The 18,178-nt window shown below is 29.9% G+C and overlaps 1 protein-coding gene across 1 annotated transcript; it reads right to left on the bottom strand.

The window, feature by feature from the left end:
* Positions 1–13,478: 13,478 nt before the first annotated feature.
* On the bottom strand, positions 13,479–14,981 carry LOC117933078 (GDP-mannose transporter GONST3-like). The gene has a single exon (XM_034854443.1). The coding sequence runs from the start codon at positions 14,782–14,784 to the stop codon at positions 13,759–13,761; it is 1,026 nt and encodes a 341-aa protein (XP_034710334.1). The 5' UTR covers positions 14,785–14,981; the 3' UTR covers positions 13,479–13,758.
* Positions 14,982–18,178: the final 3,197 nt, after the last annotated feature.

Genomic DNA, 18,178 nt, shown 5'->3' with positions numbered 1-18,178 from the left:
AATATAAATAAATAAATATGGAATAATAATAATAATAATAATAATAACGAAAATAATATTTAAACGAATGAACGTGAATAGTGTTATTTTGAGATTGAAAATTAAATTTGGAAATCAGATTTTTGAAGAATTGAACTTTAATGATTAGAATTTTTAAAAGAAATAAATAAATGGAATTATAATAATAATAAAAATAATAATATTTAAATGAATGAAAATGAATAGTGGAATTTTTATATTGAAAATTAAATTTGGAAGTCAGATTTTTGAAGAATTGAACTTTAATGATTGGAATTTTTAAAAGACATAAATAAATAAATGGAATTATAATGATAATAATGAAAATAATATTTAAACGAATGAAAATGAATAATAGAATTTTTTAGATTGAAAATTAAATTTGGAAATTAGATTTTTGAAGAATTGAATTTTAATGATTGGAATTTAAAAAAAAATGGAATTATAATAATAATAACGAAAGTAATATTTAAACGAATGAAAATGAATAGTGAAATTTTTTAGATTGAAAATTAAATTTAGAAGTCAGATTTTTGAAGAATTAAACTTTAATGATTGAAAATTTTAAAAGAAATAAATAAAATAATAACAATAATGAAAATAGAGACGATTAAATAAATAAATTTAGAAATTTGGGATTTTGGAAATTGAGAAATGGAATTTAGATTTGAAAGAAATGGGAGTTTCTAAAATTCATTTGAAGGGGGCATTTTAAAAATAAATAGATAAATAAATTTGAAATGTTGGAATTTTTGGAAGATTAAATTTATAAATTTGAATCTTGGAATATTAAATTTAAAATCAGAACCTTAGAAAACTATTTCGAGAATTAAATTGAAAGAAAAATAAAATAAAATAAAATAAAGAATAATAATAATAACAATAATAATAAATAAACAAATAATTAGAGTTTCGGATAATTGAATTTCAACAATTAAAGTTTGATAAACTAAATTGACCCGACACTATTCATATTAAAAAAAAAAAAAAGAATTCCAAGACTGCCCTCAAATGTGGCACCTTTCATCTCTTTCGTTAAGCTCCCCCGTACCCTAATTTCATTATGAAGCAAACAATTCCAGTTATTCCAAGAACAAGAGGTAGAGCTCAGCACGTTTAACCATTCATAAAGTTTAAAGTTTCTATGATAAGAGCAGAAACCATGCAAAATGAAAAACTGAATAACATATGCAGATACCCATTTAAGAAACCGAAACTAATTATGTTGTGCAACTTCAGGTAAGTTTTTAATAGAGCAAGAGAATACATATTAATTGCTATAAACTCATTAAGAGTGAGATAGACCAAAAAGCTTATACAATGTTTTAACACGTGAACTAACCAGAGAGAGAAAACCAATCACCACTTAAAAACCATGAAGCCACCTGCCATGATACAATCTGGAAGCAAAACGTGCAGCCATCTCTGGATGTAAAGTGCCAACCTAAATCGCAAATTCCTTGCCTTCCCGGAAACTCAAGACCTAATTCGAACGGTGACTTCTTGAGTCAATCCGGGTGGAGCTCCGTGGTGTAAGCTCTTCATTTGGCAAGACCTCTAATTCTTTTAACTTTCCTAGCAGACCAAGGCTGGAACGCTAGCTTTTTATAAGAGAAGAAGATGGGGTATTTAACACCCAGAAATGATCAAGATGGATCTTTTACCAGGGTCTCGGTGGCTCACTCGCTGACCTTCCAGATTTATCTGGAAGTCTCTTCTCCGTGCCAGATGTGCTCGCCTTTCAGCACTCGTCTAAACGCAGAGGTACTCCCCTCCTCCTCTCCGTCCAATTTTCTCTCCAGAAAAACTCCAACAAAAACCTCCCCAAAAAAACCCCTCACTCTGGAAAAAAAAAAAAAAAAAACCCTAAAAGTCTCTCCTCACCACCATGACCTCCCTCACATCTCCATCCCCCGAATCCGCCGACTCACCCATCTCCAGTCCAGCTTTCACCCACTTTTTTGTCCTATGATCAAAACATCTCATCATGAACGTAGAGGTAGGTGGTCTGTGATCCCATGCAGCCCTTCAACACTTGAAGAAACCGGCCCCCACTCATTCCTACAGCCAGCTGCTAGCTTTCCCGGGTTTGAGAAAAACCCAAGGTCCAAGAGGGGTTTACAGTATGACATTTTACATTCTTTAAATACTCATATTTCAAATGATATATAAAAAGTGGTATCTTATTTTATTTTGCTTTTGTTATTACAATTTCAATTTACCAATAGCTATGAAGACAATTTGTATTGCCAATTATTTCATAACTAGAAATTATATATAAAATAGTTAAGGAATAATTTTATAGCTAAAATTTATGCAGACAATTTTTAATTTTGTTGTATAAACAAAAGTTATATAGAACAAATTTATCAATTAATAATTTGATAGAATTTTATGGTCAAAAGCTACGCAAAAAAAAAAAAAAAAAAAAAAAAAATAGTTTGTTTATGCAATTTTTAAAAAAAATTTCGTATATTCATAAATAAATGTTATGATAAAATTATTTTTTTTTTCATTTTTATTATTTAGTAAATGTTGCCTAATTATTATATTAGTTTCCAATGTCTGCCAACATAAGTATTTCTCCTTATCATAATATGAAAGTATTATCTCGTATTATATTATATAGTCGAAAGCTATATATAGAAAGATATTTGAATATACTATTATAGTTGGAAGCAATATAATTACTATAGCAGCCTGAAGCTACATAAAAAATAATTTATATATTCTTATAACTTGAAGCGATATATATATATATATATATATATATAGTCGAAAGCTATATATAGAAAGATATTTGAATATACTATTATAATTGGAAGCAATATAATTACTATAGTAGCCTGAAGCTACATAAAAAATAATTTATATATTCTTATAACTTGAAGCGATATATATATATTTTGCATATTCTTTTATGTACAAAATTATGTAAAATACTTTCCTAGCTTGAAGTTATGTGACAAGAAACATGCATTTCCAATAAATGGAAGTTATGAAGAGTTATTATTTTATATATTATTATAGTTTGAAGCTTTATAAAAACTATTCAACATTTTTCTCATAGCTAAAATCTATGTACAAAAGTTAATATGGTACTAATTTCTCATAGCTAGGAGCTATATAAAAAAGTTAATTTTATAATCGCTCATAACTAGACATAAAATTTATGGATTAAAGCCATTGTACATGGAAAAGAATATTATATGAATAGTTACATGTGTTCCATATTTTAAAGTTTTACTTAAATATTCTTAGTTTTCTGTTGGATATATTATTACATATAATTTTTATTAAACTACAATGCTTGTTTTATTTATTATATGATAAAATTATATGAGTTGTTATTTCTTTTAAACCCATTTAATTGATAATGGTTTTCAATATATTATTTGATCACATATCTATAGGTCATAAACATGTCACAAACTTGAATTTGTGACTTTTGACATTTTGGTCCAAATTATTTCAATAATTAAGGAAGAAACTATTATATCCTTATAAGATAACTAAAAAGTATTAATCTTCTTCCCTAATTATCATTCTCTATGAAACTTTAGTTCTAAATAGCTCATTCCATCCATCATATGGAATAATTGAAAGAGGTATATGATCACCAACAAACTATGATCCTCCCAAAGCTCATTATAACTAAGGAAAAATCGTATCATGTCCTATTGAGTTGCCAACATTCCTTAAAGTTAATGCAATCAAAAAAAAATTTCACCATGGATTGAGATGTGATCCCAATCATGGTACATGATATAAAATAACTTCTAACACTATGGTGATCATTATTAAAGAAGACCACACCTTACCACCAAAAGTGGTAAAATGATACAAAAAGAAAGATAAGTTTACAGAATAAGCCCACCTAAAATCATTAAAATAGATGATTGTTAAAGGTATGACATGCAAGGGTATTTGATTATACCATCCATATGATCAAATATTTTGTTGACCTTAACAAATTCTATTAAAATAAAAGAATAGAAGATAGAGATGTACTTTATTGATAAAGATGGTAATCAACATTTCTCTAAAAATCCTAAAAGTAAAGTTGACTAATTGATTAGTGATAAAAATGGTTATTCTTAAATTCTCAACAAATATATTTACTTTCTTATGCCATGTCTTTAGAAGATTTAATATTATATCATTAGTAGCATACCATTCCATATGACCAATACTTTGCATTTGATCAAATCCATGAGAATCTAAGGGGACTAATTTGGTCCTTTGAGGTTAACAATAATGCACCAGTCCATTACAATATCACACAAATATGTATTAAAGAACCAAACATTTATCTCCCTATTGACTGATTGATTAGCACTCAAAACTAGTGTTTTTTCTATATAATAAAATAGGTTTTTGAATAACTTTTAAGTGAAAATCATTATCTTTTAGTTTAAATATATGCTAAGCCCCAAATGGAAGACTAATATTTACATCTAGTGAAGAATGCATCAAGAAGAAGATAATATGTGCATAAATATAAGTACATGGCAACCTAAGATTTAAGGATGTTGGAAGCAAGGTCAAGATGCTTGAATGCATGAAAAAAGATAAAGAAAAAAAAATCAATATAAGTTAGGGAATTTTGATACAACAATCTAATACCAAGAACTCATTTCAATACACATCGATACCACTTCAATAAAAGAAAGCAAATCAATTAGGATACAAAGAATTTGAGGCATTATCGAAATGAATTTTGATAATGGGTGATACTCCATTTCAATACTAGAAGCCAATTTTGATACCACTATGGAGGTATCGAAATCACCAATTTCAATCTTATAGAGATCCACTGAGTTCAAGAGTTTAGAAAAATGGATTTTGATACAATTTTGATACAATAGATAAATTTTGATACCATTTCGATATAGTGAAGGTATCAAAATTTCATTGTAGAAGCATTCTAAAGATACATAAAGCTTGAAGGATTATCAAAATGAATTTCAATACATCACAATACTATTTTGATACATGGTGACACATTTAGATACAATTTCGATACAAGGAGCAAAATTTTGATATATGATACATGAAGATACACTATGATACAATTTTGATACGTGACAATTCATGAATATGCACTATGATACATGCCAACACCAATTTTGATACCACATTGGAAACATGCTAGAGGTTTAGAAGGTTTGGGCATTTATCGAAATTCATTCTAACAGTAATATGGAGGTACCAGAATTTCAGCCAATATGAGTTAGGATTTCCATAATTTTACTTCAAGACTTGCATCATTTCCATAGAGAGAAGAGCCAGATGAAAGATTGTGAATGTAGCTTTCAAGAGTTGAAGTGCAAATTAATGATAGCTCCTATTTTAATTAATCTTTCAAGTTCAAGAGGATTTGCGTTGTATAGTGATGTCTCTTATCAGGGTTTGGGTTATGTCCTTATGCAGCATAGGAAAGTTATGGCTTATGCTTTTAGATAGTTAAAGCCTTATGAGAAAAATTACCTCACTCATGATCTAGAGTTAGATGTATTGATTTTTGCACTTAAGATTTGGAGACATTTTATCTTTGGTGAAACTTATGAGATATTCACAAATCATAAGAGTTTGAAGTATTTGTTTTTTTTAAAGGAATTAAATATGAGACAAATGAGATAAATAGAATTACTTAAAGATTGTCATTGTGTTATGAGGTGTCATCCAAGGAAGACGAATGCTATGACTAATGCCTTGAGCAGAAAATTAGTTGGCTCCTTAGCAACAATCAAAGGTGGTTAGAGGTGATTGCTAGAGGATTTGAGGAGTTTACAAGTCTATATTAAATTTTTGGACTCGGGAGCACTTGTAGTCAGTTTTAGTGTACAACCAAACTTGGTTGAGAGAATTAAGACCCTATAAAAGAATGATTTGCAATTAGTGAAACTTATGGAAGAAGTTAAAAAGGGCGATAACTCTTACTTTGTTTTATCTGATGATAAGATCTTGAGATTTGGGACTAGACTTCGTGTTCCAAAAGCTAGAGACTTAAAGAGGGAGCTTTTGGAAGAAACTCATTGTTCTAGGCTTACAATCCATCCAAGAGGGATGACGATGTATAAAGATTTAATGCAAAATTACTGGTGATCAGATATAAACTGAAATATTACATAATTTTGTGGCTTAGTGTTTGGTGTGTCAACTAGTGAAAGTTGAGCATCAACAACTAGCAAAGTCTTTGCAACCACTTTCTATTCTTGAATGGAAGTGGGAACATATTACCATGGATTTTGTGATAGGGTTGCCTAGAACCTTAGAGAGGGGTACTAATACTATTTGGGTGATTGTTGATCGATTGAAGAAGTTTGGTCACTTTTTAATAATACTATTTAGGTGATTGTTGATCGGTTGAAGAAGTTTGGTCACTTTTTGCCTATGAAAGTCAATTTTTCTATGGACCATCTGGCTTCTCTATATGTTAAGGAGATTGTAAGAATGCATGGGGTACCTATTTCTATAAAATCAGATAGGGATCCTCATTTTACTTCTAGATTTTATCATAGTCCACAGAAAGCTTTAGGTACTAAGTTGAGTTTCAGTACTACTTTCCATCCTCAAATCGATGGTAATCGGAGTTTGGGAAGATTTGTTGAAAGCTTATGTTCTAGACTTGAAAAGTAATTAAGATGACTACTTACCTTTAGTAGAGTTTGTCTATAATAATAGCTTTCAAACTCGCATTAGGATGACACATTTTAAGAGGTTGTATGGTAGAAAATGTCGATCTCCTACTTGTTAGTATGATGTTGGAGAGAGGGAACTTTTGGGTCCTGAACTTGTACAATTGATTGTTGAAAGGGTTGCCTTGATTAAAGAGAGATTGAAAGCAATTCAAAATAGATAGAAGAGTTATGTTGGCAATTATAGGCGAAATTTAGAGTTTGAGGTAGGTGATCCTGTTTTCTTAAAAGTTTCAATTATATAGTCTGTGATGAGATTTGGGAGAAAGGGAAAGCTCAGTCCTCAATTTGTGGGTTGATTTGAAATTTCTTTTAAAAGTAGGCACTTTGGCATATAAAGTGGTCTTGACCACGAGCCTATCTAAGATTCATAATGTATTCTATGTACGGACTTTGAGAAAATACGTCTTTGATCCCTCTCATGTTGTGGAGTTTGAGCCTATTTAGAATTTTGAGGACTTGGCTTATGAAGAAGTACCCATTTAGATTGTGGATGTGATGGACAAGGTGCTACATCATGTTGTTGTCAAGTTGGTAAAGGTCCAGTGGAGCAATCATAGTATTCAAGAGGCCACTTGGGAATTAGAAGAGGAGATGAGAGAAAAGAATCCTCAATTATTTCAAAACTTAAGTATGTCAAGTTCAGAGAACTAAACTTTTGTTAAAAGAAGGAGGATGTAACACCCTAAATTTTTTGGGATTAAAGTAGTAAATTAAAAAAATATAAATAAATAGTTAAATAAATTTATTAAGGGTAGAAAAATCTTTTCATATTTAAAAGTCTTAAGTATAAATTAGATTTTTCTTGTCTTATCTATTAAAAAAAAACCCCTTTGCATAGAGATCAGAGAGTGTAAGGCAAAGTAAGGTTGATGATTTGAAGGTTTATGGTTGAAGATCAGTTTTTCAAGTGAGATTTTAACTCTTAGATTAGTATTTTAGATTTGTTAATTAGTTTTAAACACTTGATATTCTTTGAAAAATCTCAATCTAGATAAGGATTGATTATTTAATTTTTAGATAAAAAAGATTGGAAATTTATGAATATAGGTTAGCTTACTGATGAAAATAGAGAAAATTCAAATTTTCAAATAAGTATATCTAAGCAATGAAATTAACAAAAAAAAAATAGAATAAACGAAATCATAGATCTTGAGCAAAAAACAAAAAAACAAAAACAAAAGTTACATGATCTGTGGAAGCGTGAAAAAAAAAAAAAAAAAAGTTTTGTGGTCGTGTGTACAATGATAGTTAGAAAGAAAAAAAAAAGTGTGTGCTTGTGAAATAAAATCATGGTTTTAAAATCGGACCGAACCGGCCGGTTCGACCGTCGACCAGTCATGGTTCCAGTCTGGTATGGTCAATTAGACTAGAAACGGGTTGAATCGAGATCGAACCGGTTGAACCGGTGATTCAACCAGTGAACCAAACGAATCAGCCGGTTCATTCCGAACCGTTTAGTTCGATTCAATTTTTTTTTTCAAGATCAAAACGACACCATTTTGGAGGATATAAAACCTCCTTCTCCAAACCCTCCCTCTCCAAACCGCAGCTGCTGCTCGCCCCCAACGCATCGTGATAGGCTCCCAGCGCCAGCCGTTGCACTGTGCAAAATCTCCTTCCACCGGTCGTTGCAAGATCACCATTGCTTGAGTCTCATCTTCCTCGCCGCATCGTTGCAAGACGCCAAGCCACCCCCTGGCGTTGGAACCCTGGCTGTAAACCCCCTTCGGCCGCCTGTAAGCCCCCACTCTACTATTGTAACCTCCCCTACAGTAGCTACAAGCCTGTAACCTGGAAAAATGGAAATCAAGGTATGATATTATTATTTAACCCGATTGGGTCTTCTCTCTTTCCTCATCGTGTCTTCTCAAATGGAATCTTGTACAGGATATTGTTGTGTAGGAAATTAATTTACATACAGGTTCGTGTTATAAACTTTACTGTGTGTTTTCTGAAACCCATCCTAAAGCCGAACTGGCAAGTTATGAGCATTGCCAAAAGCCCAATTGCCTGTAGGGTTTGACTCAATAGCATCGAGAGCACAAGCCCACGATTTCAACCAAATAGAAAATTGAAAATTTCTGGAAATTGTTTGAGGTTTCTTAGAGAATTTAAGTGATGGAGATTGTATTGGATAGCTGGGCAAGAAGAGTATGCCTCGAAAACTTGGGGGTCATGGGGATTCGGTCCCAACCAGAGAAACTATTAAGATGCAGTGGTGCTTAGCTTCAAAGAAAGAAAAAAAAATAAAGGCATTGGGTCTTAAGATAATACATTGTTGTTTTTAAGTTCTTTTCATATAAAATTCTTGATGTGATTATTACTTATAAAAAAGTCAGACATGATGTTGCATTTGGTTGGTATGGGGAACAATTTACATACTGATTCATGTCATAAAAAAAGTTGGGAATGATGTTGCATCTCGTAACAATTTAGATAGAATTTATTAGTTTATTAATTTTTAATAATATATAAAATAATAAAATATATATTTATGACGTCATCGATTTGACCATTGGTCCGACCAGTGAACCGTGAATAGGTAATTTTTCTGATTCAATAACCAGTTTAGTTCTAAAAACATTGAATAAAATAGAATTTAATTAGTGAAATAAAATTGTAATTTAATTAAAATAGTGATATACTAAGCAAGGATGAAAATATGGGTAAACACGGAAATATTGATACTTAGATTTTATGAATATAAAAAATATCGGTAAAATATTAGTGGATGTTTTGATAAAAATATCTATATGACAGAAATTGTTCAAAATTCGTGAAAATGCTTGAAAAAGCTTCAAAAAAAATTATAGAATAAGCAAAAATACACCTATTAAAGTTATTTTGCAAGTATAATTGAGATAGGTATGGTTAAGAATAATATTTACCAATTTTTTAAAAATTATTTTAAATTCCTTTAATATGTTTATATTCACTTATTTTAAAAATTAAAAACAACTTTTTTTAAAACATTTTTTTTACATTTTAGATAACAAATTAAATCATTTTAAAGATTTATATAAATATTTTATTTAAGAATTGATTTTTAAAATTTTATTACAAATTTGTAGTAACAACTTCTACTATTGATATTAATTTATTTAAATAATTAAAATTATTAAAAATTATGTTAGGAGTTCATTAACTTTTTTTTATATTTTATCAACTTTTGAATAAATTTATATTTTGAATATTTTAAAATAAAAACAATCAAAATTAAATAAAATTAAAAGTGAAGTAATTATAATTTAAAAAATATGATTAATGACATAAATGATGACATATTTAATATTAAAACTATAATTTATTTAATTCAAATGTGCTCAATAATGTAAAATAAATGATGATACAATGATTTTTTTAATATTTATATTTTTATATTTAATGTTCATATAAATGATATAAAAAAAGACTTCTTAAGAAAATTATAATGATAGTTTTTATACTTTTAGTAATCAATTAATGAAATAAAATAAAATAATTAGAATTTATTTATTTATTAAAATATTTGTTTTAGTACTTTAGTTTTATGATGGCTTTAATATATTAATGTTATGCATATATATATATATATATACAAGAGTCAAGTTGCCCTGGTGGTTGCTTAGGTTCAATTCCATCATTTCAATGCAAATTTGAATCCCTTTCGTGTCACAATTTTGGAAAAAAATTCGAAAAATCGCTCATTCAAAATTTCAATGGCAATATCGTATTGACCCATGCTATAGACGCTATTTCGCGTATTCTGAAATTTCAAACCTTTTGGTTCTTATAATCAAATTGAAAAAAAAAAAAAAAAGTTTTATATAATTAGAAACTTATTAATTTTACTTAAATAAGGAATAGATTAATTAAATTATCTTTCATAATTAGAAATATTAATGCCTAAATTTATAGGATTGTCAAAGTTATAATTTTAGATAAATAATCAATAATAATAATTATTTTTCTTATGTTATGTTAGGTGAGGAGTTTCTTCAGGATTAATTTCGTCAAAGTTTTTGAGTGCTTTTGAGGTAAGGAAAATTAATGCAGATTTTATAAAAAAAAATAATTTACTTTTTATATATTATTTTGAAATGTGTAAAATATTACTTTTGTTTTTATGCATGAATCAAACATATTTTGCATAAAAAAAATATATTAGAACTTTTTCTTTTGTTTTACATCAGAAAAAATATAAAAATATATGTTTTTTTTTAAGTTTTTAATAAATGAAATAAAGTGTTTGATTTTGATTGTTTGACCCAAGTGAATGAGATACAATAGTTAACATTTTGATTAACTCAAAAGTTTTTATGAGAAAGAATGTACATTATTCTTCTATTTTTAATTATAATTGAAAATGTTTTATCCATGAAATTGTATTAATATTTTTTTATTGAGCTTTAAAAGTCTTTCAATTTAATTTCTATTTACAAAGGAATCAATTTCTTTACCAACTTTATTTATGAACATATTTTCAATCCAATTTTATTAAAAATAAAATTCTACAACTTCAATTTGCAAATTCCATTCTTATTACAAAAATATTTGAGACTTTTATTTACAAAAATTACTTTTAATCTCAGTTTAATTAAGGAAATAGAATTCTTTTTTTTTTTAAATCAATTTTTTAGGACAATTTTATTAAAAACTAACTTTTGGGACGATTTTATTTACAAAAAAAATTTTAGGGGTAATTTTTATCAAACAAATAAATTTTCAAACAATTATTACTAAAAACAATTTTTTTCAATTTTCATTAAAAATAATTTTCCCATTTTCCTAAAATAATTTTTCTAAATTTTTATTAAAAAGAATATTTTAAAACTATTATTTTATTAAAACATGTTTACTAAATTATTCATCTTATTTAAACAAAATTTCTGGTTTGTTTGACATTCAATTCTGTACACAACAAATAAATATATGCAAATAAATATTTACAAAAACCAATAAAATAAAAACAAATAATAGTGAAATATAAGACGTGTATCCAAACAATCTTACAGCAAGTTCAATGCTTCATTTACAATTTTTTGAGTCTCACTTTGTTCCAATTTCATATTCTACATGTCATGAATTTGTCTTCAACTAATAGAAATTACAGAGGCTCATGCAAAAACAAAAATAATTGAAATATAAATATAAAAAAATATACAAAGTTCAAAACAAATATTCAAGTCCAAATTCACACTTTAAATTAGTCCAATAAATTAAAATGGACTCAAATTAACAAATATAATTCAATTAAAATATCTCATATGTCATAAGGCCTAATCCAAAATTTTCGAATTAATGACCAATATATAAGCATAATCAACCAAGTCCAAAAATTTGATAATTAAAACAAATTTCATTAGGCCTACAGTCAATATCTCATAATCCAAAATAATTGAATTCAATTTAATATGTAAAGCCGAAATAACATCCAAAATATACCACAATTATCTCTTGTCCAAATTAAATATTTCAAATTGATAAAACTTATATCAATTATCACTCAATCGAACCAATTTTACTCATAACAAATGAGCACAAGTTTCATATTAATTAACAATCTCACATTAAGGATATATAAGCCCAAAGAAATAAGAGTTCAAGCTCAATCCAATAAGCTCAAATAAATAATTAATATGCAATTGACGTAATCCAAAAATACCAAATTAATCAACAAATGCAATGTATTCACAAAACCAAATTTTATATTAATTAACAAAATCTAAATTTCATATTAATTCAACCATTCAAATCACATAAACAAAAAAAAATGATAATAATAATAAATAAATAAATAAAATAAATAAATACATAAATGGGCTTACACTTTTTTTTTTTTAAGAATCTATGAGTCGCCGGAATTATTGGCCGGCGACGGGTGGCTGGAGTTGAAGGGAGAAAGAAAGAAAAAAAAACAAAGGAAAAGGAAAATCAAATAAAATAAAATGAGAAAGTGAAAGAAGGAAAGAGATCGCCGGCCGGCAATGGCTCCTCGGCAGTGACTGGCCGGTTGTCCTAACGACGGCGGTGAGGAGTGATAGATTTTTGGGAAACTAAAATAAAATAAAATGTAATAAAAGGAAGAGTATAAATGGGAGCAAAAAGAATGGGAGAAGAGGGGAGGGAGAGAAGGTCGTGCGGTGTATGGAGTGTCGTCTATGCGGCAGTGTGGAGGAAGAAGAGGAAGAGCAGCAGCCCCAAAAAAATGGGAAAAGAAAAGGAAGAAAAAAGTGAAAAGGTAGAGGAGAGAAAGGTGGGGGGTGGGTGTGGGGTTGGTTGGAGGCTACAAATGTCGAGAAGGAAAAAAGAGTGAGAAGATAGAGGAGAGATATGGAGTGGTATGGGAAAGGGAAAGGTAGGAAAGAAGAAAGAAAAGAAAAGAAAGGAAATAATAATAATAATAATATATGATATAATATAAAATATAAAATAAGAAAAATTAAGATTTAAAAGATATGAATAAATGAAAAAAATCAAATATGTTTGGATTAAAACACTAAGGATAAAATGAGGTTAAAAATTAATATAAAAATAAAATTAGGATAAATTTTAAGGTTTATATGATAGTATTTTGATTGATGCATTAGTTTTAAAGTTAGTTTTGAAAAATTATAAAATTTTAGTTCTATTAATTTGATAATTGATAATTTTCAATATAAAATAAATATTTGTGTCAATTTATATTTTTTTAAGTCTTTGAATTTGAAATGTGAAATGAAGGTTACACCCTTGTGTTGGAGATGACAATTATGGGTACATACACATAAATTTTAACTTAAGGGAAAAAAACCTTCTTTGAAAGGTCATTTTGTACTGAGAAAAAATGTTCATGGCATCACCGAGACATCTCCCTCTGAATGCATGTGGCCTAACTTCTGTCAAATCCAAAAAAAGAAAAAGAAATAATGATAATAAAAAGAACGGTAATAATTAAAAATTGGAAAAAAAAAAAGAAAAAAAAAGGGACACCACTCATTTCACCCATGACTTCCTTTACACTGCTCTTGCTAGCATTTATCTTCTGCCGTTGCTCATTACTGTCTTGCACGATTCTTTACTTTTTTGCTGCAGGCCGTAGGCTTTTGTTGCTTGTGAATTGCTGATACATAACCCCACCCATCATACAAATCAAAAGGCCCACAGTCCCCACAAACTTAGAATGCTTGTCCCATACCACCAGATTAATCACCACCGTCAACAGCTTGTTCACTGTCCCAAGAACTGTAAACCCAGTTGCAGAAATCGCCCTTCTGCAAGAAAACCCAAAGAAAGAGATGGATAGACCAAACAAACATGACAAACCCACTGGCAAAACCACCTCAAAGGAGTACCAATTCCATTCATGGACCTCATGCCTTAGCTTCTCCCACTCTCCCATTACCAGCAACTCCAATGGAAACAACAGGAGAGCCTCGAGATTATTGTAGAGGACAAGGCCCCAAGTCTTTAAACCTATGTTCATAACCACATGCTTTATGTATACGAAGTCTATGGACATGCTCACCAAGTAGGCCACTCCCCAGCTATACGCCATGACACTGAACTGATTATCTGTTAGCACATAAAGCACACTTCCACCGAAAATGGTGGCGAGGGAGAGCCAAGTCTTTACTGACGGCCATGGCTGGTGCAAGAAGAGGGTCTCTCCCACTGCAACAAAGATGGGGACAGCTGACCTTACCACGATGAACGTGTCAACGTTGGAGTGGAGGAGGAGCTCACTGTTGGTGAAGATGGAGATGTAGAACAAGACTGCAGCCGGGAAGAACCGCCACAACGTGTGGCCGTGAAGACCACCATGATCTATGAGCTTGAGCCACCCGCCGATGAGGACTCCGGCGACGCTTGTGAAGTACTGTAGAGCAGTAAGTGCTCCTGGATATGGGAATCTCATGACTGCCCATTTGTTGATGATGGAAAGGAGTGACGCAGAGATGCAGTATCCCAAGGCAACTCCATAGATTGAAGCTCGGCGGAGCAAGGCTTTGCAGCAGGTTGCTGGGTTTTGGGTGGAAGAGGAAAGGGTTTCTGAGGCCTTGCGGGGCTCAACAGCTTTGGGATTTTCCTCATCGTTGGACATGGATCTGAAGCATAAGCCAAAATTTACATTTCGCTGTTAGCTATTGTACTCGATTTGTAAGGGAAATGTGAGGCTGAACATTGGGATCCATGTGAACAGATATAAAATATGGTTAAAACCTTGAGATCTGATGAGAAAAATGGTACTAGTACTTGTAACACCAATTGTACGCAGTGTTAGGGGTGATTCTTCTTGAAAACGAAGGGTAAATATCACTTGCATATTTGCTGTATTAACTCATGTGATTTAGTACCAATAATTAAATAAGACATAAGAAGAAAAGGTAGCATGAAACCGCTGATTAAAATATCTGTGTGTCGGTACATGGAAACAAAATTCCCCACAGAAGTATGGTGACGTTGACCAAGTCAAAGCTCGAAAACGAGCTGTTTCCATGATGCCTAAGGAGTTGAACCTCCAACCAAAAGGTTGGTTGAGCACCCACTCACCATTGGGGTAAGCTTACCCTTGTTAATTATTTTGAACTAAATTTATATAGATTAAAAGTTTTCATATACACAAAATATTAAAATAATACTTTAAATAATAAATTAATTATAATTATTTTATAATTAGATAAAAAAATTTCATTTAATTGAGTAACAAAAAGTTTTTAATATCATTAATATATTAATTAAATATTAAAAAATTATACATTTTATCATCATTTATTTTATATCATTTAATTAAATATATTATAATCAAATATCACAATATTATTATCGAATAATATTTGATGTAATTTAATTATTAATATATATATATATATATATATATATATATATTAATTTATTCAACAAAACAACTTCAAAATTTCTAAGAGTTTTATTTTACATTTTCAAAAGTTTAATTCAATTTTAATTTAATCGATATTTTGTATTAAAATATCTTTTGATATATATGTAAAATCGAACTACCAATATATCCGTAATTACTGATATTTTTATTATTGCATGAAACCATTGTTTCATAGAAAATACTAATTTCACCATAATTGTTACTATTTACTACAAAATTTGAATCAAGTATTTTTTTTTTTCATAAATAGGATTATTTGGTTAAAAGGATGAAATAATCTAAATTCTTAAAAATAACCCCCCTACTTGAATGTGATATTGAATTGTTTCTATATAAGGTTTGGAAGAAATCTTTTCACTTCTTCTATTGAAACAAAGATTTTCCCCCTCCTCATAGAAAGGTTGGATCCCTTGGAAATATTGCTACAACTACATAGAATACATCCTAGGATACATACAGCCATTATTAGGGAGGAGGATTATCCACAAAGGAAAGTGCCTCGAAAATATAAAAGCACGACAGATTTCAGTAGCAATGAATGCAATTCAGAGAAGGTAAAAAAGGATGCAAATATGGAGTGCAGTAATGTGTGAGGGAAGAAAATACCGGTCATTAATAGTGGTAGTTGGCATTCATGGTGGTCATTTCTCTGTCACATTAAAAAGGAGAAAGAGGAGATTCTACCATCCGTATATGCCTAATGGGCTTTTTCAGGAGTCTAAGAAAATATTTAGGCCCAAGATCTTAGATTTTCGTGGACAGATTAATATTTTATCTCTTATATATAAACTAGGATTATTAATATTAACAAAATCGTTGGGATTAGGAAATTCTGGAAAAACTTACTACCATGTTTGGGACGTTTTTTTTAATGTTTTTTTAGAATAAATATATTTTATATTTTAAAATATTTTTTTAATAATAATTCTTATTTATAATACTTTATTTTAAATTATTCTTTATATTTATATAATTATTTTTTTAAATAATATTTAGAAAACAAGTCAAAATAATTAAAATATATTGATCTATTTTCACTACAAATTCATAAAATACTATTGTGGACCCCGCATTTCGGTTCATGCGTTTCCCACTCGATGGCGAGCTCGATTTTGATTTTAAAAAATTGGTTTTATTGATTAGGAAAAATGACTTGGAGTCGTCATTTTGTGGACCCCGCATTTCGTGCTCATGCGCTTCCCACTCGATGGCGAGCTCGATTTTTAATTTCGAAAAATGATTTTATTTGATTAAGAAAATGACTTGGAGTCGCCACTTATTTTTGTTTTATTTTTAAAGGGTAACAAAATAAGAAAGAAAACCCTAAGTGCGACTCCTTATTTTGGAAAAGGTGATCTACGAGAAACCGAATCGGGCTCAGGGGTCAGGTTACTTATCGGGAAGGTACGGTAAAAGACCATAGCACCCTCTAAGTCCCTAAAATCGGGTCTCTACTAATAAAATGAAGCTGAGGTGGCAATTTACGAGTAAATCAGTGAATATCCTGAATGATCATGCACACAAAGAGTCGAGACATGCATAGACAACAATTAGAGGAAAATGGGTACATACCTGGGCAACGAGCCACCATGCGCTATCAATAGAGAGGGTTAGTGCACAATTTAGGAATAGTCGCAGGTATGTTAGAGAGTAGGGTAAATCAATCATGTATAATAATCAAAGCAAACAATCAATCAATCAATCATAAAGTCACGTATGTAGGGCCCCCACCAAAGCCCGATTGATCTTGCACAAATTGATCTCACAAATTCCATTATTCTGAGATTATGAAAATGATATTCATGCTTATGTAAAATCGAGATAAATAGAAGATTATTTGAAACCTGAAAAGCATTAAAACTGTTAAAGAGAAAACTGGATTTTTGAAATTTATTTAAAAATTGGAGTCTTGGGAATTAAATTTAAGAATTTGAATTTTGGGGAATTAAATTAGAAAGAAATTAGAATTTTGGGAATTGGAAATTAAGTTCAAAAGTTGGAATTTTAAAGAATTGTTTAAAATGAGATTTTAGAATAAATGAATAAAATAATAATAATTAAATAGGTTAATGTGAATATTGGAATTTTCGGGATTAGGAATTTAATTCGGAAATCAGAGGTTTTGAAGAATTTGATTTAAAATGGGGTTTTCGATTCATGCCTAATTGGTGTCTCAGCTGATTCGTGTCCAGCTGGTGCTCCTTGATGGCGGGAGTAATCAACAAAATTTATAACCTACAACACCATGAACTAGGGTAGCAAAGAAAAAGCTACTATAGCATAGTGGCTCTAGGATCGTTCACTGAGAAGGGTACTCAAACTAAAAATGATACCAATTCAAAGTGAATTGGTGTTGTTTCATTTCAAGAATAGCTTAAGAAATAAAACACAAACTTTGGTTGAAAAAAGTTTGGACTTAGATTAACAACACAGCAAGTGATGAAAATTACTTAAGAAGAAAAGCATTCCTTGGAGATTCAGGTATACAGGGGAGGTTCCTCATGCAATAGCATAGCTCCGGTCAGTTGGCTCAATTCCTCACATTAGAGAATTAACATAAAGTCAATTCTCTAACAGGTGCTGCACAAATGCATCC

This window comes from Vitis riparia, chromosome 16 (assembly GCF_004353265.1).
Source record: "Vitis riparia cultivar Riparia Gloire de Montpellier isolate 1030 chromosome 16, EGFV_Vit.rip_1.0, whole genome shotgun sequence".
Classification (NCBI taxonomy): Eukaryota; Viridiplantae; Streptophyta; class Magnoliopsida; order Vitales; family Vitaceae; genus Vitis; species Vitis riparia.
This window is presented reverse-complemented; position numbering and strand designations above follow the sequence as displayed.